Genomic DNA, 22099 nt, shown 5'->3' with positions numbered 1-22099 from the left:
CAGAAGCAGAGTCAAGGGCTGGCCTAGAGGGAGAATTTTCACCCTCCAAAATTCTGCCTCTTTCAAATTCTGGACCATGTGCATGTGTGATGTTGTGAAAATAAATATAATACAAACTTCAAAGAATGTGCTAGCTGGGTAGGGAGTGTTTTGTGATGAAGTTTTGAAAGTGGAGGTTGCTGTTGGAGACACAGCACTGTCGATGTACAAATGCCGAGTCGTGCCCCTAGAAATGGAGGAGGTGTGGCGTGAATGTCACCCCAAGATCAAAATAAAGAGGAAAGGGAGCTTCAAACCATGCTGGGGGCTTGTCTGAGACAGGCCCATTACTGCTGTGTGTGGAAAGGATGAACAGAAGGAGCAGGGGTTGGAAAAGGCCCCGGAGTCCCTCTCAGCTTCTCCCTGCTGCCCTGGGTTTGTAGGGGTCCGGGTCAGGTCGGGGTGTGAAGCAGCCAAAGTACCCCCTCAAATAAACACGTCTCCAGGGTGAGGCTCTTTTGTTATCTTTTCTTCATTATTTAAAAAAAATATGTTACAAAACAATATCATTCACTATATATTTCTTGCTTATTTTTCTTTTTTTAAAAAATTAATAAAAAAGTCACTTTATAAAATAATACAAAAGGGCAGGAGAGGCTGGGGGGCTGGGCTGGGGGAGTATGCCTTCTGGGCTGGAGGCTGAGGAATCCAGTGCTTCTGGCTCCCTACCATGGGTTGGAGGTGGAGGGAGTATGGGGCGGTTAGGAATGAGGCAATGGGGATGGGGGGTGTCAGGAGGGCGGGGCAGGAGGGGGCCAAGGACCACAGCCAGGCTGATGGCAGGTCCACCATCTCTGGCTGGGGCCCCTCAGAGGCAGTAGGAGAGAGACAGTGAAGGTTGCCAAGGGAGGGCGTCCAGACCCAGGGTGGGGATGGCAGGGGCCCTGCGGTCCTAGGAGGGCAGGAGGGCCTGGAGGGGAGATGGCCGGGGCGAAGGGCCCTAGCTTCCGCTGCTCAGCATCCCCAGCAGTTTACTGGGCTCCAGGCCCTGCTGCTGTGCTACCGTCTGCACGTCGAAGCCCATGTGCATCAGGAACTGGGCCACATTCATCTCCTGCCCCGTGAACTGGTCCCGGATGGTGGGGCATGAGGGGTTGCAGTGGGGCCAGGGGCAGCTGTCCACCAGGTGGATGGGGCAGCCCTTCAGGGGGGCTTTGTTGGCCTTGTGGCTGTCGTGGAGGCTTCGGTCCCAGCAGTGCAGCGCCCGGGGCAGCGAGGTCCCCTTCACCTGGACGTCTGTCCAGTGGCTGCAGACAGAAACCCAGGTTGGGGATCACTCGGGTGTGGCCAAAGCAGGGGACGGCATTGCCACCACTGAGTTCTTGCCACACAGCTGGTTGTGCAAGTGGTTTTGAAAACCCTCAGAAGAAGCCAGAGCTGGGGAGGCTGGTGGGCAGGCCTGCTGGGGATGGGGGCGTTGCAGATGTCTGGATTGAGAGCCATGGATACAAGCTGTTCTGGGGCCAGGGGGCACTGACCTTCGGATGATGATCTCGTGAGAGAGGCAGGCGGGGGCAAAGCTGGCCCTGTTAGGGAGAAGGCAACCTGTGAGCAACCACATCACACCTCAGCTCCTTCCCCACCCCAAAGCGCATAGGTCACAGCTCCTCTCCTGGGAGGCTGTCCCCTACCTGGCTCCTACTTCCCTCCTGCTGCTTGCTGTGTTGGCCAGTGGCTCCCCCTACGCCTTATCCCCACCAGCTCCCAGGTGCCCTATTAACCCCTGTCCCTTTCTGCCTCCAAATCCTGCTCAGAGTAGGGGCTCTGCTGGACAGGTGAATATTTGTTTTTTTAATAGACTTTAGTTTTTCACAGAAGCTTTATGTTCACATTGAAATTGAATGGAAGACATAGATTCTTTTTCATCCCCTGCTCTTATCCATTCACAGCCTCCTCCATCATGAATATCCCCCACCAGTTGGTATGTTTGTTACAATCAATGAACCTAGATGACACATTATCACCACCCAGAGTCTGTAGTTTACATCAGGGTTCATCCTTGGAGTTGTACTGTCTATGAATCTGGACAACCGTATAATGACACATGGGCTTCCCTGGTGGCTTAGATGATAAAGAATCTGCCTATATGAAGGAGACCAGGCTTCAATCCCTGGCTTGTGAAGGTCCGAGGGAGACGGGAAGAGCTACTACTCCAGTATTCTTGCCTGGAGAATTCCATGGACAGAGGAGCCTGGTAGGCTACATGTCGCAGTCGGACATGACTGAGCGGCTAACGCTACTACGACTGCAATGACATGTGTCCACCGTTGTACCATACAGAGCAGTTCCTCAGCCCTAAACATCTACTCTTCTCCACCTATTTATACCTCTCTCTCCCAACCCCTGGCCACCACTGATCTTTTTACTGTGTCCATAGTTTTGCCTTTTCCAGGATGTCATAGGGGCTTCCCAGGTGGCACAGTGGTAAAGAATTCGCCTGCCAATGCAGGAGATGCAAAAGACTTGGGTTCGATGTCACAGAGTTGGAATCACACCACATGTGGCCTTTTCAGACTGGCTTCTTTCACTTGGTAACATGCATTTACAGTTCCTCCTCTTTTCGCGGCTCAGTTGCTCACTCCTCTCTAGCGCTGGGTAGTACCCCTTTGTCTACATTGACCACAGTTTATCACCTCAAGGACCCCTGGGCTGCTTCCTGTTTTCCATCTTTGCGGCCTCTCTTTTCAAGTCAAGTGGTTTACTATGTATCTGGGGGGCCAAGTGGGGTCCCCACACACTCACGGCACATCCTTGAGTGTGTTCCGCAGCTCACGGCCCAGGTTCTGGATGTACAGCCATTGGCCCTCCTGCACTGGCTGCCCCGTGAGGTGCACATTGTCCACAGTCAGCTGGGCCTCGTCAAACAGCCACTGCACCACGAACACCGGGCCTGGGGGGATGGCTCAGCTGGGCCTCGCCTCGGAGCTCTGCCCCCCACCCCAGGCTCCAGGGGCAGAGGCCAAAGCCAGCTCCACAGCAGGCTCACAGCCCAGCCAGGCCCTGGCTGCAGAGTGCTGGCGACTAGTCCCCCTGGCACGCTGCCTTGAAGAGGTGCCTCGTTCCCTCCTCCCACCTTGGCCTGGCTCCAAGGACTCCGCTTTGACCAAAACATGGCGATTATGTTGCTTCGAGTGTGGTGCTGGCGAGGGACAGCCAAGGCCCCACGCAGGGACAGCACTGGGATTCAACTCCAAGGCACGTTCCTCACCGTGGGTGTGGTCAGCGTAACCAACCATCCTAGTTTGCTTTGAACTGAGTGGACTTTTAGCGCTAAAACTGAGAAAGTCCTGGCCAGGCTCAGATGACTTTGTCAACCCTTCTTGGGTGTGGCAATGGTCTCTGAGCCTAGCCTCTAAGGACTGGACTCCAGGCTGGGTTTCCAGCAGACACAGAAAGGCTGGACACCCACCGCCAAACCCCACCCAGCGCCCCCCCCCCCACCTCCCTGCGTGCCCACTCACAGCGCAGAGTTGGGTAGACTTTGTAGCCAAAGAAGCAGTTCCATTCCTCGCCCTCCTTGAACTGGCGCCGACAGCGCTCCGGGACCACCCCGTTCCAGTACCTAGGCCACACACTGCAGGTTAGGCTGCTCTCCCCCTCCCACCCAGCCCCCACGAGCTCCTCCACCCCCTGATGCCACCCAATCCCAGGCCCTCTGCACAGAATGGGCCCTCCCTCCCGGGGCACCTGATGCCCCGGCGGATGGCCTCTGTGGGCGCGCAGGTGATGGTGTCGATGCAGTCTGTGCGGCGGTACTGCTTGTTGTCCAGGAACCAGCCGGAGTCAGCCAGGCCCCGCACCTGGATGGCTGGATAGCCCAGCTCCTCCAGCTGCTCGGCCACGCGGTCCACGTTCAGCAGCACCCCTGTGCCCCCCGCACTGCAGGGAAGGTGGGAGGTCAAGCCGGGCAGATTGAGGAAGGACACTCACCCACCAGGCCTGCCCAGCCCCAGCCCATTCCCCAGGGCACAGGGATCCAAGAGCATTCTGAGCTGCCACCACGTTCTGGGTTCGTGTGTAAGGCCCCTGGGCCCTTCCAGGTCTTGGAGGCAGAGAAGGGCTGGCAGAGCTCCAGGCACTGACACAGAGCTAAGTGTCGGGTCATCTCACTTCCTCCCACCCCTTCTTCCCTCCCCCCCTTCTCACTCTCTGACTCAGTTCCCTTATCTGAAAATGAAGGTGAACTCTGTGGTCCAGGCCCCTCTGTCCATTCCTTAGACAACCCCTGAGTCCCCTACTGGGATACAAGCCCACTGGGATACAATGAAGTGATCTTGCCTACAGGGACCCCAGCCCTTGGCGGTGCATTGGTCCACAGCTAGCCCCTAGTCAACTGCCTAGGTCACTGTGATCCAAAGCCTCCCTCACACCCAACAACCACGGAGGCAGAAGCGTCTGCGGGACAGCTTCCAGCCACATGGCATTCGGGAGCCAAACCTCAGAGATGCCCCATGTTGCTGAGCCTCCTGGCCATGCGTCTGCCCTGGCTCAGCCCCATCTTCTCCCTTCCATCCACACTCCCACCCCAGCCCCTGCCCAGCCCACCTGCTCCCTGCCAGCAGCAGCACCTTGGCCCCACTCAGCCCTTTGCCCAGGAGCTCTCGCACAACCTCCCGGATGATGAGGGTGCCCATGAAGGCGTACTCATCTGCACAGAGAAGGAGAGCTGGCTTCAAGTGGTGGCCTGGACAGCCAGTCCTCCCATCCCCAGGTTGGAAGGAGGTCAGGTATAGCTGGGTGTCTGGAGGGTCTTCCACAGGATGGGAACAGGGGCAGGGGTAGATTGAAGGAAGGTGGGTCAGGTACACAAGACTGTGCTGGGGGCCCTTCCTCGGGGAACACCTAGGAGTGAGGAACCCCCTCCCCCAGTGTCAGGCCAGCCATGGACAAGCCAGGCAGTGGGCGCTGGGGGCGTGCACCCTGGGACACACTATCGAAGGGTTAGAGGGAGTCACAAGGCTGAACGTCTGTATTTCCCCACAAGTGCTGTCCTCCCTGCCCTGCCTCTGTGGGGGTGGGGGGGAGGGGGTGGAGGGGAAGGCATGGGACTCACTCTTCTCAGACTTGGATGAAGCCCCACTCCACACATCGCTGGAGCAGTAGGGGATGAAGCTGTGACACATGGATGGTGTGAGCCTGCCATGCTCCTCTGTTGCCCGAGGACCCCAGGAAGGATCACCCTCCTCGGGAAGGACTCCTGAGGACAGGACCTCCCTAGGAAGGACCTCTCCCAGGACCAGATCCCCTTAAGGACAGGATCCCCCAGGATGGACTTCCCCTAAGAACCTCTTAGGAAGGAGCCCCCAGAAAGGACCCCCAAGACAGGACTCCCCTCCCCCAGAAAGGATCTTCTGGCTCCCTCTTACACCATGTTGGCGTTCCACCAGTGGGGGTTCTCCTCTGGCTGGGAGGACAGGATCCCTGTGCCTGTGACAGGGAAGAACAGAGGCAGTAGGTCTTTTTGGTGGGAGCAGGGCATGCAGGCAGGGGTGAAGACTACAGGAAGGTAAGCGGATGTAGAGGGATCCTACCAAGCTCCAGCAAGGAGGTGGATGGTGACACCCACCTGAACTAAGGTTGCCGGGGAAGTGGGGAATGGATGGGTTTAGTTACTCCAAGGAGTCTCCATGACCAGGATGCCCAGCCGGGCTGTGACTTTTGGACATGACCTCAACCTCCCCCCCTTCCACCAGCTACTTTGACCAGGGACCAGCTCTGTACTGTGTAGCCAGGGTGAGCCCTGGGAAGTTACCTGTGGAATAAGAATGAAATGTTAGAGTGAATGTTCCCTAATCTTGGTGGGGTGGGGGACGGATGGGGTGGGGCCTCTCTGGGGATCTAGGGAATGAAGGAGAAGAGGCTTCTTCCAGGACTTCCAATTATGAGCCCCTTTCCCTTCCCCTGGCCTCCTGGGGATTCCTCGGCAAACCCTGGCGCGCTGACCTGTGCGAGTGCGGGGCCAGTCCTTGGAGCTCATGAGACGCCGCATGGTGTCATATCGGGAGTCGCAGTTCTCCCGGTTGAAGCAGTACCAGCCTCCTGCGGGCACAGCCCACAACCTCAGGGTCCAGTGCCGAGGGGACCCTCCTCTTGCCCCGCTGCATCCGCACCTGAGACTCACCTTCCAGAAAGAGTAGCCATCGCCGGCTGCCCTTGGATTCCTTCAGGTAGTAGCTGCAAGGGAAGTGAGTGGAGTGGGTGGTCATGGCGGGGGGTAGGGGGGACGGCGAGCGGGGGCTGCAGGGTCCAGCTCGGGGAGATAGGGGTCATTCCACCTGTCGCCGGGCACGCGCCGGCCGCACGGGGGCGCCAGCGGACAGGCCCCCGAAGAGCGCGCCCGGCCGGGCCAGCGGCGGTCAGTCCCGGGAGGTGGCGCTCGCGAGGCGGGGAAGGGCGGCGAGGGGCTGTGTGGTCCGTGGAAAATCCCCACGGCCCGCCCCGCGCGGGACCCGCTGTAACCCCGGCGCAGGCGGCCAGGCGGGGTGGGGGGTGGGGTCTTCGCCAGGGCTCCAGATCCTCCTGGGATGCGCAGTGGAGCTTGGAGAGTGAAAAGCACTCTCGAGGGTGCGTGGGGCAGGGGGACGGGGTCGCACAGGCGGGCGTGGAGGGGCCCGGGCGCCATCGAAGCGGCGTCGCATCCTTCCTACCAAGGTCGGACCTAACGTCGTGTTCCTCAGGCTGTGCAGTCACTTGAGGGCATGGGCAGCCCTAACCCCTCCCCAACCCTCAGCCTCGCATCCTTCCTTTATCTGCTAGGGGCTGGAGAGGGGGTGAATGCCGCACCCCAGGTCCTTCTGTCCCACCTGCGCCCCCTGTCTATTCCTCCGGCTGGCTGGATCTCTGGCAGTCCCAGCAGCAGCCCGGAGCAGACGGGGCGAGTTGAGCTGGGATGGGGGTGGAGGTGCGGACGGCAGGCGTCCCTCCGCCCCGCTGTGTCACCTCCTCTTGCTGGAGTCAGGGCCACTCGCGGACTGCCATCTCCCCGCCCAGGGAACGAAGAACGCGAGTACAGGGACTGGGTACCGGTGGCCGAGGGGTCAGTGCCCGGGGCTGGCCCAGGACCAACGCTGCCCCAACCCCCGCGCAGCTAGTCGCCTAGCAGGGCCCTACCCGGAGCCAGCGCCTCCGAGGCCCGACGGGAGCCCTTTCCCTTGTGGGCGACCACCGCTGCGGCCAGCAAGGACAGTCCAATGCAGGCTCCGTGCGTCTGAGCGGGGACAGGGAGGCGGGTGGTGCGCACCCGCTGGTGACCAGGCAGCCGGCGGTCCCGGGGCCACCGACGGGGGCTCGCTGGTCGCGGCGGGCGGGTGCAGGCCTTACCCGGCCGGGCTGCCGTCGTTGCAGGTCACCGACGTGTTGAGCAGGAGGTGCAGGCGCAGGTCTTCGTTGAGCTGCTGCGCCGAGCAGGGGTACAGGGACTGCGCCAGGCTCTTGACCTGTGCCATGAAGCTGTCCATGTTGCCCTCCACGGCCGTGAAGTCCAGAGGGAAGCTCTCCACCGGTTGCCCGGCTGCCGGGGCCGCCTCGGCCCGCGGCGGGGGCGGCGGCGGGGGTGGCTGCTGGCCTCGGCGCCGCCAGGTCTTCCTGCCCTCGCCGCCCCCGGCCCAGTGCAGAAGGCCCAGCAGCAGAAGCACGCGCACCCCTCGGCCCATGGCCGCACCGCTCGGGCCCGCGGCCACCTGCGGAGAGCAGGAGGCGTTGAGGCGGCGCGGCGGCGAGGGCGCCAGGCCGGGGGCGCCCGGGCCGCGGCGCGCCAGCCGCGCCTGCTCGCTCGCCCCGCTCCCCGCGTTGGGCCCGGCCGAGGAGGCGCGGGCGGCTCGGCGTCGAGGCTCTCGGGGCCGGGCGCCGTCGGCCTGGGCAGCTGGGACTCCGCGCGCGGCCGGCCGAGGGCAGCGCAGGGTCTGGGTGCGCTGGCTCCGGCCCGCGCCAATGAGCGGCGGGGGCCGAGCCTGGGCGTAGTTTGCGGGGGCCGCGGCGGCCCGGGTGCCCGCGCGTTAGATGTGCCGCCGCCGCCGCCGCCCGGGCTCGGCGGAGGGGGAGGGGGCCGCGCTCGCTCTTTTCTTGGCGGAGGCATCGCCTTTTCTTCCCAAACCGCAAGCCTGACGGAGGGGCCTGGACTACCCCGCCGCGGCCGCCGGAGGCGCTCCCGGCCCGGCTCCGTGGGGGGCAGCGCGGCCCGGCAGCCCCGGCGGCTCATTCACCGCGGCCAGCCCGGCGCCGCCGCCCCCGCCCCCGGGCGGCTGGAAGGGGCGGCGCACGGGGGCCAGCGGGGAAGGAGCGGGGTTTTTCCGCGCGGGGGGAAGCTCGGTTGGCCACGCGGCGGGTCGGCCCGACGGGTTGGGGGCGCAAGGGGAGCGCTCACCTGAGCCGCCGGGGGCCCTTCGCTCCCGCCGCCCAGGCCCAGAGCAGCGGCGGGCGACTGGCACCCCGGTCGGCAGCCCCCACCCCGAACCGGCCCGGAGTCCCGCGCTCACCGCGGCCCGCGCGGGCGGCCCCGCGGCCCCGGCTCCTTGGCGTCGCTCGCCCAGCGCCAGCCCGCTGTACGCCCGGCTCGGCTGCCTCCCCTCTGGCGCTGGCGCGGAGCCGCCCGGGACTTTTATCCAGCGGGGCCCCCGGGATCAAAGCGACGGCGGACACAGGGCTCCGCGCCGAGGGGCCGGCAGCAGAGGCGCCGGGGCCTCCCGGAGGAGCGGACAGGTGTGGCGCGAGGCCCCGGCGCCCTCGGCGACCTGCCGGAGGGACTGGGCGCCGCAGCACGGCGCCACGGGGGAGTCGCCCTGTCCCGCGCCTGGGTGGACAGATTCTGGGCGGCCCTCGGAGACAGTGGGTGCAGAGGGGGCGCCGCCACTTTCCGAGGTCGGTGGGCCTCGGGGTGACGTCCTGGTTCCTCCCCGCGTGTTCTCTGGCTTTGCATCCCGAGCCAGGGACCCCTAAGAACCTCTTCCCGCCCCAGCCGACACCGGGGCGTGGGCCAAGATGGAAGAGCTCCCGGCTTGGTCTCTGTTCAGTGACCTCCGGGCAATAAAGTGTACCTGCCCCTTCGTCTCACCTTCCCAGCGCACCTCACTGGGGACAGAAGGAGAGTTCTCAGAATCCAAAATGGGGTGTGTGTGTGGGGGGAAGCTGCTTACTTAGGAGCTTGTTCCGGGCTGCGTGGACAGACAAAAGAAAAAAAGGGGGATTTATCTGCCCTACACACAACACACACTAAGCACCATAGACAGCTTTGGTAGAAAGACCTCTCATTCCCCTCCCAGCCACAGCTTCGCGGATGTCATTAAGCCGTTCCAAAGATAAGAAATAGACCTTGCCTTTCGGGACAGGGGTCTAGAGCTGGGGCACAGCTTCCTGAGCTCCCTCCTGACTTGGGGCAGTAGGGAAGCTGTGTCCTCAGGGAGGCAAGCACCTGCAGCCCCTCTGAGGCAGGAGAAGAGAGGTTGCCAGAGCCTCTGGCCACACCAGGGACCACTGCCCCTGCCTTCCCCTCCTGCCCTGTTGGCCCCGAGCACTGTCCTCCTCAGCAGTCCCTGGGCTGGGTAATGAGCTGTGGGGTAAACAGTTACCACACCCACCCCGCGCACACACACACAGCAGGCTGCTTCAGCGGTCTCTCAGAAGACACAGTGAGAGACCAGACAGGGCCCTTGAGAGCTTCTCTGTGAGGCTGAAACTGTAACTTCAACCTCGAAGCCTTGTATCAGGCTGAGGTGCCCCAGAGGTCAGCCTTGGCTGGAATCACGCAATGGAGAAGAGGGCAGACTGTGACAGAGGGCCTCCCCACAAGCACCCATAGGGCAGCTGGGCACCCATTTTCCTGCTGAGGGGACCAGAGACTCAGAAGTGCTAGCGGAAGAGCTGAGTGTGAGCTCTGTTCATTCAAAAACCCACGCTTGCCACACTGCGGTTGTCAGGTCAGTATACAGGCCCTCCATAGGACTGGCCAGAGGCAGGCACTTCAAAGGCAGATTGCCCCATTTGAAGGTGTTCCTAGGCATTGGGGAGAACGAGCCCCAGGAACCTTCTCCGTCTAAGAGTCTGTTATTCTAAGTCCCAGGCAGGGAAATACTGCTTCCAGCCGGATGGCAGGATTGCATAGAGTTCTGCTTCACACGGACCTGGCTCTGAGCCATTTCCTGGCAGGAGATCCTGGGCAAGCTCCATGACCTCTCTGTGTGCCTCTGTTTCCTCTTCTTTAAAGCGGGGCAACGACCGTACCTCCATCAGAGGGCTGTTGTGGGATTACGGGAGCCCATGCGTGAAAGTGCTCAGCGCTGCGGGAATGGCAGTTACGACTGCCAATGGAATTCCAGTGTGAGGGGGGAGCTTGCATGCTGCACTCGCTGGCATTGCTGTAATGAGATTTAGCCTGCACTTTGACCAAAACGAGTTCCTGTTTGCTTTATTCAACACTACTAGCAGTATTGAAGAGCCTTCCCCAGAACTTGCCTGTCCTTCCGTGTCTCTGCCTTTCCCACATCCTCTTCTTTAAAGCTTTAGACCCCGGACCCCAACTCTTGGGGGCAACAGCTCCTGAGAGCCTTCTGGAGCTGTTCATACCCCCTTCTCCTCTCGACTCTCACAGACTGGCTCTGTTCCCTCAAGGGCCAGCTTTACCTTCTGCACCTCGGACTCCTCCAATTCAGTCTTCAGCTCCCAAAATCTGGGAGGGAGATTCCCAGGACAGCAGGTTGGCCTCAGTTTCCAGGCTGCCTGCACTCAGCCTAGAAGCCGCCGTGTCCCTGACACGTGGGAGGAAAGGGATCCTGGACTGAACAGTGGAAGTTCAGATAACACCTCACACCCACTAGGATGGCTGTGATAAAAAAATATGGAAAGCAGGGAATTCCCTGGGAGTCCAGTGGTTATGACGCACTCAGTGCTTTCACCGCCAAGGATCGGGATCAATTCCTGGTCAGGGAACTAAGATCCAGCAAGCCATGTGGTGCAGCCAAAACAAAAACAAACAAAGGAAAACATTGAAAACAACAAGCATTGGTGTGGGTATGGAGACACTAGAGCCCATGCATTGCTGGCTGGAATACAAAAGAGTATAGCTGCTATGGAAACAGTTTGGTGGCTGTGCAGTAAGTTACATACAAAATTATCACATGGCTCAGCAATTCCACGCCTAGGTACAATCCCAAGAGAGATGAAAACAGGTGTTCAAACAAAAGCCTAACCATCACTGTTCACAGAAGCAGTACTCACTGTAGCCAAAAGGGGGAAACAGCCCAATGTCCATAATGAATAAAATGTGGTCCATCCACACAATGGACTATTATTCAGCCACGAAAAGGAACAAAGTACTGACACGTGCTTCAACATAGATGAACCTTAAAAACAATAAGGCAAGTGAAATAAGCTGGAAACAAAAGGCCACGTATCTTATGATTCCATTTACATGAAATATCCAGAGTAACCAAATCAATAAAGATAGAAAGGCCTTTCTTGCTCAATCCTGTCTTAACTCTTTGTGACTCCATGGACTGTAGCCCTGCCAAGCTCCTCTGTCCATGGAATTCTCCAGGCAAGAATACTAGAGTAGGTAGCCATTCCCTTCTCCAGGGGATCTTCCCGACCCAGTGATTGAACTCTGATCTCTTGCATTGCAGCCAGATTCTTTACCTTCTGAGCTACCAGGGAATCCCATAGGGATAGAAAAGCAGACTGTTAATTTCCAGGGGACAGGGAGGAGCAGGGAGTGACTGCTAAAGGGTACAGGGCTTCTTTTTGGGATGATGAAAATGTTCTAAAATTGACTGTGGTGATGGTTGCACAACACTGTGAATGTACTAAATGCCTTGGGATTGTGCACCTTAAGGGTTTTTTTGTTTGCTTTTGTTTTGGTTTTGGTTGTGCTGGATGTGCAATGCAGCGCATGGTCTCTTCCTTTCAGCACTTGGGCTTTCTCCAGGTGCGGCCCACGGGGTCTTCTCTAGTTGTGGTGCATGGGCTTAGTTGCCCGGTGGCATGTGGGATCTGAGTTCCCCGACCAGGAATTGAACCCATGTCCCCTGCTTTGGAAGGCAGGTTCTTAACCATGGACCACCAGGAAAGTCCCTAAAGTGGTTCTATATTATGAATTTTACCTAAAAAAACCCCAAAACCAAACACCTAAGGGTCTGACCAGTGGTGGTCAGCAGGCTGGGCCTGAAGCACCAGGTAACTGGCAGGGAAGGAGGGTAGGTGAGTGAATGTGGTAGGCTGGTCCCACCCTGGAGATTCAGTTGGGACATGGGATGTACATGCCACTATTCACTTATTAGACAGATGTCTATGGTGACCCACACAATAACAGATGTAGCCGTGGGGCTGAGAGCCTACATCTGCCCCTGCTGGGCCTGCACCTGGTTCTCTGAACCTCAGGCTTATTATCTGTAGGGTGGGAACGAGAATACTACCTGCCTTCCAGGGTCATAGGAGCATGAAATGGGGCGGGACTTGTATAGGCCAGTGAGCACGTGATCAATGATGGTTGTTGCTCCCCAGTGGATGCCAACCATTCTTCAGGAACCAAGGCAGACTGCGGTCCTGGGCACAGGGGGCTTGTGTGATGTCTGGAGGGCTGACACTCAAGCTTGAGGAGGAAAAGCGGGAACAATGGCCCATGGACACCAGATACGCTGGACGTGGGACTCACGCTTCTGCCAACCCTGCCCCAAACCATTGCCATGTCCAGGTAGTTTCTGCATCATTCCTGTCTCTTGGCTTCCTGGTTCCCGTTCAGGTGGGCAATAGGTGCTTCTAGCCAAGCTTAGATCCTATGCATGCCCAGGTGCAAGGAGGCCTAGGAAAATGAGAGCCCAGAGGGGAGCCTCTGCCTCTTTTGAAGTGCCATCTTTAGATATGGGATGGGGGTTCAGGGGCTGGCCCTTTGGGGAGGAAGTTTTAGGGGAGGGAACACAGAAGGAACTGATGAGACTGGTCCACGTGTGGCATGCGTGCACGCTCAGCCACTTCAGTCGTGTCTGACCCTGTGCGACCCTATGGACTGGAGTGTGCCAGGCTCCTCTTTCTATGGGATTTTCCAAGGCAAGAATACTGGAGTGGGTTGCCAAGCCCTCCTCCAGGGGATCTTCCCGACTCAGGGATCTAACCTGTGGCGTCTCCTGCGTCTTCTCCATCGCAGGTAAATTCTTTATTACTGAGCCACACCGGAAGCCCTGTCCATATGCGTCCACATGTGCCTAGTTTCTGGGAAGGGGGCATCAGAGATGGAACATTTTGGGAAACAAGAGCTAGAGCCCGAGTTGGGGTAGGCTTGGGGTCCCTGCTGGCCAGCAGGCCCTGGGGAGGAATGTATGGTGGGGGGCAGTCAGTGGTGCAGGGGATCCCACCTGTTGGACTGGGCCTTCAGGGTCTCAGGATGTCCAGAGGCTCCAGACTCAGTGTCCTTACCAGGACTTGGGTCGGCCCCGTATCACATAGCCAGCTTCCTCCTGGGGATCCCCAGGGCCCTGAGCCCAGGGCTCCAACAGCACAAGGCTGCTCTGGGCTGCAGCTGCTGCCTGCCGTCTGGGGCCCAGCTGTTCCCTGCTGGCCTCAGCCGCCCCGCCTTGCACAACCACCTGGGCGGCTCTGCATCCCAGCTGCTGGCCTCTGAGGCCCAAGAGGGCAGGAAAGTGGGGCAGACCACCACACCCCCCACCAGTGGCTTGCCCTGAATGGAACCCCTACTCCCCAGCCAGCCAAGAGCCCACAGCTAGCTTTGAGCTGTGGGAGGGGCCTCAAGTTGAGGTCACGCAATCACAGAACTTGAATCTGCTTGGTTTCCCCGACCCCCAGCTCTCCATCAGCAGAAACCCCCTTCGGTTCACATCCTGGGGCCTTGATGAGAAAAGCCCATCCCCTGGAGCCGTCTGGTACAGGGTCTGGGGCCACCTGGTCAGTTCCAGGCCTTTACAAACAACTCTGAGGCATGATGTCAGAAGTTGTCCTCTCCTGTTTGCAGGTGGCCGTTTGCAGGCCTGGCCTGAGCAGCCTTGGGGTCACCTGCAGAAAGGACCCATACGCCCCTCACCATAGGAATGGGAGCATGTGGGAATCAGAGCTCCCTTTACTTAGGGGTGAGAGCCTCTAGGGCTGAAGGAGGAAGCTGAGTACCAGATGTGCCTGTCACTCTGCCGCAAGCCCCGCCCTCCCATGCCTGTGAACAGAGGACTGGTAGAGTTTTCTGGCCCCAGGTTTGACCCCAGCCCACCCTCCCCACACAGCCCCACCTGGCTGGTGGGCGATCCTGGCTGAAGGACTCTCCTGGATGCCAACCCACAGCTGACCTGGGCTAACTATGGAGTGTCAGGGTCCACCGGGGTCCCCCTGCGACCAGCCACATTCCAAAGCTGAGGGGAGGAAGGTGATGGGGATGGGAGGGGCTTCCTACACATCTGTGGAGATGGGGCTTCTTGGGGGTGTCACCAGAGCATCTGCAAAGTGCCAGGGCATGCTCCTCACTATATAGATGAGAGGGTGAGGGGGAGGTCAGGCTGCCCCAGGCCTGTGGAGAGGGCCAGAGACAGCTCCTCCTTAGTTTTCCCAGCTGCTGGCTCTGCTGAGCCCTAATGAGCTCCAGTCGGCTGGTCCCCATCCGAGCAGCCTGCTGGTCCTCATCGCTGGCTGCAATAGCGGCTGCAGGCCATGTGACCTTCGGCCCTCCCTCCCTCTCACCCTGTGATCCGCACGTGGCCTCTGGGGAGGCAGAAACAAACCCTCAGATCTGCCACTGGGAACCTTTCAGCGCCAGCGACTTCAAAGGGGGCAGCAGGGCGGCGGGGGTGGCGGATGCTTTTCTTAAAGAGCTACACCACTTTTTAATTCAAAGCAGATTCTGGGAACAGCTGTCAAGCCACTGCCTGGGAGGGACGAGGAGGTGAGGAGGAGCAGGAAGGTGGCTTCCCTGTCCTCTCCAAATCCCACCGTGTTTGCTTACAGAACTGGCTAGAGGGCGGGGCGTTGGGGACTATGCTGAGCACTTTCCTCACACCATCTTGCAGAAGCACCACCACCCTCCACCCAGGAGTCAGGATCCACTTCTCAGAGGAGGACACTGAGGGCCCAGCAAGCTCCTGAATCAAGGGTGTTGATTCTTCTGCTAGCCGGTGGCAGCTTAGAAACGGAACTAATTTCATGAAATTAACAGTGTGATCTCCTTTCCAGGTGTGAGTAGGAGCCGAGATTCTTACCTGTTCAGGTGTCTGCCTGGTCTGGAGGTCACCAACTGAGACCAGATGTGGGGCAGCTCCATGCATGGTGGTGGGGGCGTGGGGGTCCCTGACGATCTCACATGCACTCACCGGAGCCCTGTCCCAGGCTTGTCTGCTGGGGGTAAGGGGGCAGATGATGGAGACAGCTGCTCAAGGGACTCCACAATGTGAGGTCACGAGTGGACAGAAAACGAGAAAACCAGGCAGAGGGCAGCAGGTGGGAAACTGTCAGGGAAGCCCCCCAGCAGGTGACCTGTGGGCATCACCTTTCTGATGGGAGGGAGCTGAGGAAAGGCCTGGAGAATGGGCTGAGCGGGTGGCCATGAAGTGGAGAGTGCTGAGGGTGGACAGCAGGCCACCATCAGGAACTCACATTTTTTTTTTTCCTTTGGCAGTGGAAAGCCTTAATGATAATACAGATAATCACCCAGAGAATCTATGTTGGAAGGTGGATTTTAAACTTACTAAATTTAAATTGTAATTTTACTACAATTATATCTGTCTATATATATCTTTATATATATTTTAAATGTATTCAGCTGGAGTGTAAACACAGCGTGAGGCAGGGCTGAGCCTCCCCAGGTCCAGCTCAGAGGAGCCTCAGAAGCCACTTGCTCTGAGAATGAGCCACAACTTTCCCAAAGAGACAGGTGGAAGGAGCTTCAGTCCCCAGGTCAGCCCAGCCAGGGGCTTTTAAACCTTAACCTACAACCTGAAGTTCTAAGAGAACTAGTTTGGGACATTGTTTCTTTGGAAAATACAGCCTTGGTCCCATCAGGGGCACTGGCGAAAATAACCCCTATTACTGCCCCCTCACCCCAGCATTCAGGTGGGTCCTGGGCCAATGTTGAAGGGAGTCTGGGCAGCTTGGGGTAAGGACTCTGGCCTCACCTTCTGACCTGGCTCAAGATTTCCCACAGACACTGAGTAGAATCGCTGCCTGTGATGTTTGTCTGGCTCACCTGCACTGAGCCTCCACCTCCCTGGGCCTAGCTTTACAGATGAAGAATAGAGGCCCGGGCAGCCAGGAGATGTCAAAGCTCTGCTTGGTGCAGGTAGGGGAGCCTGGACCCCAAGCCCTGACCACTGTCTAACCTATATAACATCCAGGACTTTGTGCTCTGGATGTACCATACGGTGGAGTGGAGCAGAGTTAGACGAGGTTCCAGAGTGAGTCATACAGGCTGCAGAGAAGACAACAAATGAAGGTATGTTCTGTGTTACCTGCTGTGTAAGAAGGAAGGAGAGAATCTGCATCTGTGTTCACTTAGCTTCTGATACATGCATACGCTCATCTTTGCAGAAAAACAGGAGGGCTACCGCAGAACTGGAAGATTACTTCCTATGTGGGTGACAGTCGGAGTGATGAAGAGGGAGTGACCCTTTTCTGGCTATGTGTCATTTTATATTTATAACTTTTGAATAAAATAATATTTAACTCAAATAAATGAATATTTTCCATAATCAAAATATAATATTAAATAGAAAAAGAATGAAAAAGACCCTAAAATTCAGTAATAAATTATTTTTTGACTCATTTATTGTATATCAAATCAACATAACCACACAGAAAAAAGAGAATTCAAATAGCTTTGAACACCATATTCTGAATTTCAGTGTGATATATTCTGAGGACAAAAATAATTACAAAGAGATCTTGAGATTTCCTTAGTAGGTTTGGTTAGTAGCAGGATTGTTATAGTAATTTCAAAGCTATTTGGAGGGCATTTTGGAACAGAGTAAATTAATAAATATGTTGATGCTGCTGAAAAAGGGTTCTTACTGTGGATAAGGGTTTATTTGGTTGTGCCTTTTTTTTTTGAGATTGAAAATGGTTGAATATTGACAAATTCATACAGTTCAGTTCAGTAGCTCAGTCATGTCCGTCTCTTTGCGACCCCATGGACTGCAGCACGCCAGACCTCCCTGTCCATCACCAACTCCTGGAGTCCACCCAAACCCATGTCCATTGAGTCGGTGATACCATCCAGCCATCTCATCCTCTGTCATCCCCTTCTCCTCCTGCATCAGGGTCTTTTCAAATGAGTCAGCTCTTTGCATCAGGTGGCCAAAGTATTGGAGTTTCAGCTTCAACATCAGTCCTTCCAAAGAACACTCAGAACTGATCTCCTTTAGGATGGACTGGTTGGATCCCCTTGCAGTCCAGGGGACTCTCAAGAGTCTTCTCCAACACCACAGTTCAAAAGCATCAATTCTTCTGTGCTCAGCTTTTTTTATAGTCCAACTCTCACATCCATACATGACTAGATGGACCTTTGTTGGTAAAGTAATGTCTCTGCTTTCTAATATGCTGTCTAGGTTGGTCATAACTTTCCTTCCAAGGAGTAAGCGTCTTTTAATTTCATGGCTGCAGTCACCATCTGCAGAGATTTTGGAGCCCCCCAAAATAAAATCAGCCACTGTTTCCATTGTTTCCCATCTATCTGCCATGAGGTGATGGGACCAGATGCCATGATCTTAAGTTTTCTGAATGTTGAGCTTTAAGCCAACTTTTTCACTCTCCTCTTTCATCAAGAGGCTCTTTAGTTCTTCTTCACTTTCTGCCATTAGGGTGGTGTCATCTGCATATCTGAGGTTATTGATATTTCTCCCGGCAGCCTTGATTCCAACTTGTGCTTCATCCAGCCCAGCATTTCTCATGATGTATGTACTCTGCATATAAGTGAAATCAGCAGGGTGACAATATACAGCCTTGACGTACTCCTTTTCCTATTTGGAACCAGTCTGTCATACAATTCAGCCAAGTATAAATATGAAAGGAGGAAAGAAGAGGAAGACTAAAGGGTGGTGAATTCAGGATGCCTGCTCTGTCTCCTAGGGGGCCTACAAAGCAGAGGCATCCCAGTAGCAATGAACATGCTCAACTCCAGACCTTGGTTGCTAAATCCCACTCCCCTCTAACAGGGATTAGGGCTTCCTTGGGAAATGGCATTCAGGGCTGGGGCAGGGACATCCTGGGTGAGCTTAAGACACCTTCTTGCGGCTGAAGTGAGGAAGTGCTCAGAGAACAACAGAAACGTCAAAAAGATGCAGGAAAGGTGTGAGTATTATAGGTGACTGCAGAGTAGCTCGGATTGTTGTATCAATTACAGATCTCCCAATGTTGTATCATAGTTTGGTGGTGAAATAAGAGTGGCCCTTCTTCAGAAATACATACTGAGGTATTTAGTGGCAAAGGTGTACAATGTCCCCACTTACTCTCAGATGGTTTCAGAAAAAAAAAAGATATATATACACATAGCGACAGAGAAAAAATATACATAGAGAGAAATGATAATGATGAAGCAAATGGGCAGCATGTAAACAAGCGGTGTGTCTAGGAGGCATGCATGCAGGAGTTAGTTTCTGTACTGTTCTTGCAACTTCTAAGTTTGAAATAATATGAAAATAAAAAGTAACTGTCCTCCCCTCCCCAAACAAGCACAGGAGCCAGCTTGAACGGAGGGTCTAACTGGTCAAATGTGGATCAAATTTTAGCATCAAAAGAATAACTGAATGAAGGAAAAGAATCTATGTGTTCATATTAACATTTAGGAATTTAAAAAAATTCTTAATCAGAAAATGCCTGTTAAATATAGAGGGAATGATAAGGTTGGAAGACTGTGATTTTGCACCATAAATGTAATGATGGATTCAGGCAAGGAGTATCAATTGGTGCTAAAACCACTGGGTCAGTGGTTCTTAGAAAAACATCATATTTGCGCTCTCAAAGAATTACCTCCACACACAGCTTATTCAGTTTACAAGGGACCTGGAATGGGGAGGTTCAATCTTTGCATCCTTACTAATGGGACAAACTGAAATCCTGGAGCTCCTGAGAGGCTGTCATCTATACTGCCTCACTGCCCTGAATGTTTAACTCCAGGAAAAGATCATGCAGATCCAGCCTGTGGGCTCTAAAATATGTGAATGTCATGAAAAATAGAAACAAAACGAAAAACAGAGGCACTGTGGTTATTATTATTTTTGGCTGTGCCACACAGCTTGTGGGATCTTAATTCCCTAACCAGGGATCAAACCCATGCCCTCAGCAGTGAAAGTGCAGAGTCCTAACCACTGGACCACCAGGGAATTCCCAGGACTGTGGTAGATTAAAGGAGTGTAAACAGGCCCAACAACCAAATGCAATGTGACAACCAGCTATAAAGGACAATTTTGGGACAAGGGAAATTCTAACGTGGACTGTGTAGATATATCATTAGATAATACCATTATATCCATGTTTGTTGCATATGGTGACAGGTTATGATTAAACAGGAGAAGGTCCTAGTTCTTAGGAGGAGCTGCTGCAGTATTTGGGGAGAAAGGGCCTAGATAGCATCAACTTACTTTCTTTTTTAACAATACTCATTTATTTGGCTGTGTTGGGTCTTAATTGCGTCATTTGGGATCTTTTGTTGTGGCACATGGGCTCCAGAGCATGTAGGCTCAGTGACTGCAGTGCTCAGTAGCATGTGGGATCTTAGTTTGCTGACGAGGGAGTGAACCTGTGTCCCTTGCATTTCAAGGTGGATTCTTCAACCACTGGCCCACCAGAGAAGTCCTTCATCAACTTACTTTAAAATATAAATACGTATGCACATATTAACACACAGAGAAAAAGCCAAACACTGTCATTTCCATAATGGTATCATACAACATGCAGCCTTTGGGGACCAGCTTTTTATTTTTTTTCGCCACATGATGCAGCATGCAGAATTCCCCAACCAGGGATAGAATCCGCACCCTCTGCAGTGGAAGTATGGAGTCTCAATCACTGGACCACCAAGAAATTCCAGGACCAGCTCTTTTCACTCAGCGTGACTCACCCAGGTTGCAGTCAGTATTCATTCCCTTGATTTCTGAGCAGTACTCCGTGTGTGGATGTGCCGCATTGTTGAAGGACATTTAACTGCATTCCAGCTTTTGACCATTAGATAAAGCTGCTATGAATGTTAATGTACAGATATGTCATTTTTTTTAATGGCAAATTTGGGAAGAAAAAATAAGAGCTGCAAAAAGAAGCTGAACTATGAGCACCAAGAAAGGACTCCCCTTTAGGACCTTGCATGCTTCCCAAAGATAATCTTTGACCCCACAGTCATCTCTGTGACCTCTGTTGTGATCACACTCTCAAGGCTGTAACCAGACCCCCTGTAGGAGGCCTTGAGGCCATGAGGGAAGGTGCCAAGTTGCAGTGAGGAGCTCAGGAAGGCAAGCCCAAGGAGGCAGCCTCCTCATGAAGCAAATGGAAGAGTTCTAATGGAGGAGATCTGACTCAGGCTTGTGAGTTCTAATCCGTGGCAAACTTGCCTCGAAACAGGTGAGGGTCCTTCCTGCTGTGCTGAGGAGCTGGTATGTCAAGCCTGAATTTTTGCCCCTGGCCTGAAATTATCCCTTGTCCCAGGGGAGCCTCTGCTGGGCGTTTCCAGCCTCTGGAGGCTTCTCAAGCTGTTCCAGCATCAAGAGGTCGGCTCCAGGGCTTGCTTCATGGATGCCTCACAGACTCTGTTCTGTCATGCTTGGTCTTCAAAAGGTCACACCCAGCCAGGCAACTAAGGGAAGCAGGTCGGCTCTGTCTCTCCCATCTCCTAATGCCAGCACCAGGACACAGACCCCATGGAGCACGGGGCACCCTGATCTGCCTGGCGGGCAGCAGCAACCGGAGAAAGCACATGTGGGGGGACTGCACATACGTTTGTCTCCTCAATACTCATTCCTCTCACAGATGTTTGCAGAATTCCCGCCCCATGTGAGACTCTGGTCTGCGTGCCTGCCAGTGGATAGCCAGGCAGACAGGGCTGCCCTGCGTGGAGACAGCCAGTAAACAAGTGAGCAGGCACGAAAGGCCTGTCCCAGCAGATGGGGCTCTGAGGAAACCAGGCAGTACTGAAGAGGCCAGGTTGGGGGCAACCAGGGACCCAGCTGCCACAGAACTGCATGTGGGGCCTTGGCGGGCTGAAGGGTGGGTTAGAGAGCTTGCAGGCAGTGATCAGAAGTGCCCCCCCAGGAGTCTGCTCCAAGGTCTTGTGTACTCAGCTACACATGGATGGTGTGACCCATGCGAGCAGGTGGGAAGGGGAGGGTCAGGTCAACTGAAGCTGACTCTGAGCCAGAAAACTTCTCTGCCCTGTATCCTGTGCGGCTCCTCTCCCCAGAGGGGACTGGCTGATAGTGACCAATGTGTGGGCTGGGTGAGGCACTGAGGTTGCACAGTCAGTCCAATAGGACTGTAAGGCAAACAGGGAAGGGTGGCCCTGGAGCTGTGGCTACCCTGAAGCTTTCCCGTTTTCTCGCATAAACATGCTGTCAGTATGAGGCTGCTGGTGAGATGGATGTGTCAGCTACACGAAGGCGCGTTGCAGCACCCACTCCTGAGAGGTGGCAGGATCCACATGCCCCTCCTCCCCGTACCTTCCACTGACTTGGGCAGCTGGAATCAGAGGACAAATTCTGTCACAGGACAGAGTGAGAGCACGGAGAGTCAGAATGCTCGTCGCAGACTTTCACCGAATCTGCTCTCTGATTTGGAGTTTCTGGCGGGCTCTTCCCCAAAGCTGCTCCCAGACTTTCACACCACCCCTCGGCCGGCAGGCATTCACTCCACAGAGGTGCGGGAGCCTGGCTTCACCCCTAGGGACCATACGGGACAGGAAAAGGGGCAGTGGGACCCAAGACGGGCCGGAGGGGATAGGGAGCCCAGGGCACCCCAAGCCCGGACCCAGGGCCACGTGGCCCGGCCGGTGTGACCGTGGTCAGGTGTCGGGCGCGCGCTCGGGGGTGGGGGTGGGGGGTGGGCCACCAAAAGCGTCGGGGGCGTGGCCACGCAGGGGCGGACCCAGAGGCGCGCTGGCCCCGCC

The 22099-nt window shown here is 55.9% G+C and overlaps 1 protein-coding gene across 2 annotated transcripts; it reads right to left on the bottom strand.

The window, feature by feature from the left end:
• Positions 1-515: 515 nt before the first annotated feature.
• NOTUM (notum, palmitoleoyl-protein carboxylesterase) lies at positions 516-8027 on the bottom strand. 2 transcript variants are annotated; one of them, XM_070388871.1, is made up of 11 exons: positions 7360-8027; positions 6161-6213; positions 5983-6078; positions 5406-5466; positions 5093-5151; positions 4585-4789; positions 3727-3918; positions 3501-3601; positions 2782-2929; positions 1518-1565; positions 516-1286 (listed from the first exon to the last, which is right to left on the bottom strand). In XM_070388871.1, exons 1-11 carry the CDS (start codon positions 7689-7691, stop codon positions 980-982), a joined length of 1602 nt encoding a protein of 533 aa, XP_070244972.1. In that variant the 5' UTR covers positions 7692-8027; the 3' UTR covers positions 516-979. The 2 variants fall into 2 exon arrangements, with proteins under 2 accessions (XP_070244972.1, XP_005905432.2); XM_005905370.3 differs by having other exon boundaries at positions 4585-4687; positions 7360-8025.
• Positions 8028-22099: the final 14072 nt, after the last annotated feature.

Source organism: Bos mutus, chromosome 19 (assembly GCF_027580195.1).
Source record: "Bos mutus isolate GX-2022 chromosome 19, NWIPB_WYAK_1.1, whole genome shotgun sequence".
Taxonomy (NCBI): Eukaryota; Metazoa; Chordata; class Mammalia; order Artiodactyla; family Bovidae; genus Bos; species Bos mutus.
Note: the sequence above shows the minus strand (reverse complement) of the source record. Positions and strands in the feature narration are given on the sequence as shown.

Coding starts and splice junctions, on each gene's coding strand:
- NOTUM (XM_070388871.1), bottom strand. CDS start 7,691: ATGGGCCGAGGGGTGCGCGTGCTTCTGCTGCTGGGCCTTCTGCACTGG. Junction 5,152..5,405: donor TGGTGGAACGCCAACATGGT/GTAAGAGGGAGC, acceptor CATGTGTCACAG/CTTCATCCCCTACTGCTCCA. Junction 4,790..5,092: donor TTCATCCAAGTCTGAGAAGA/GTGAGTCCCATG, acceptor ATCCTGTGGAAG/ACCCTCCAGACACCCAGCTA.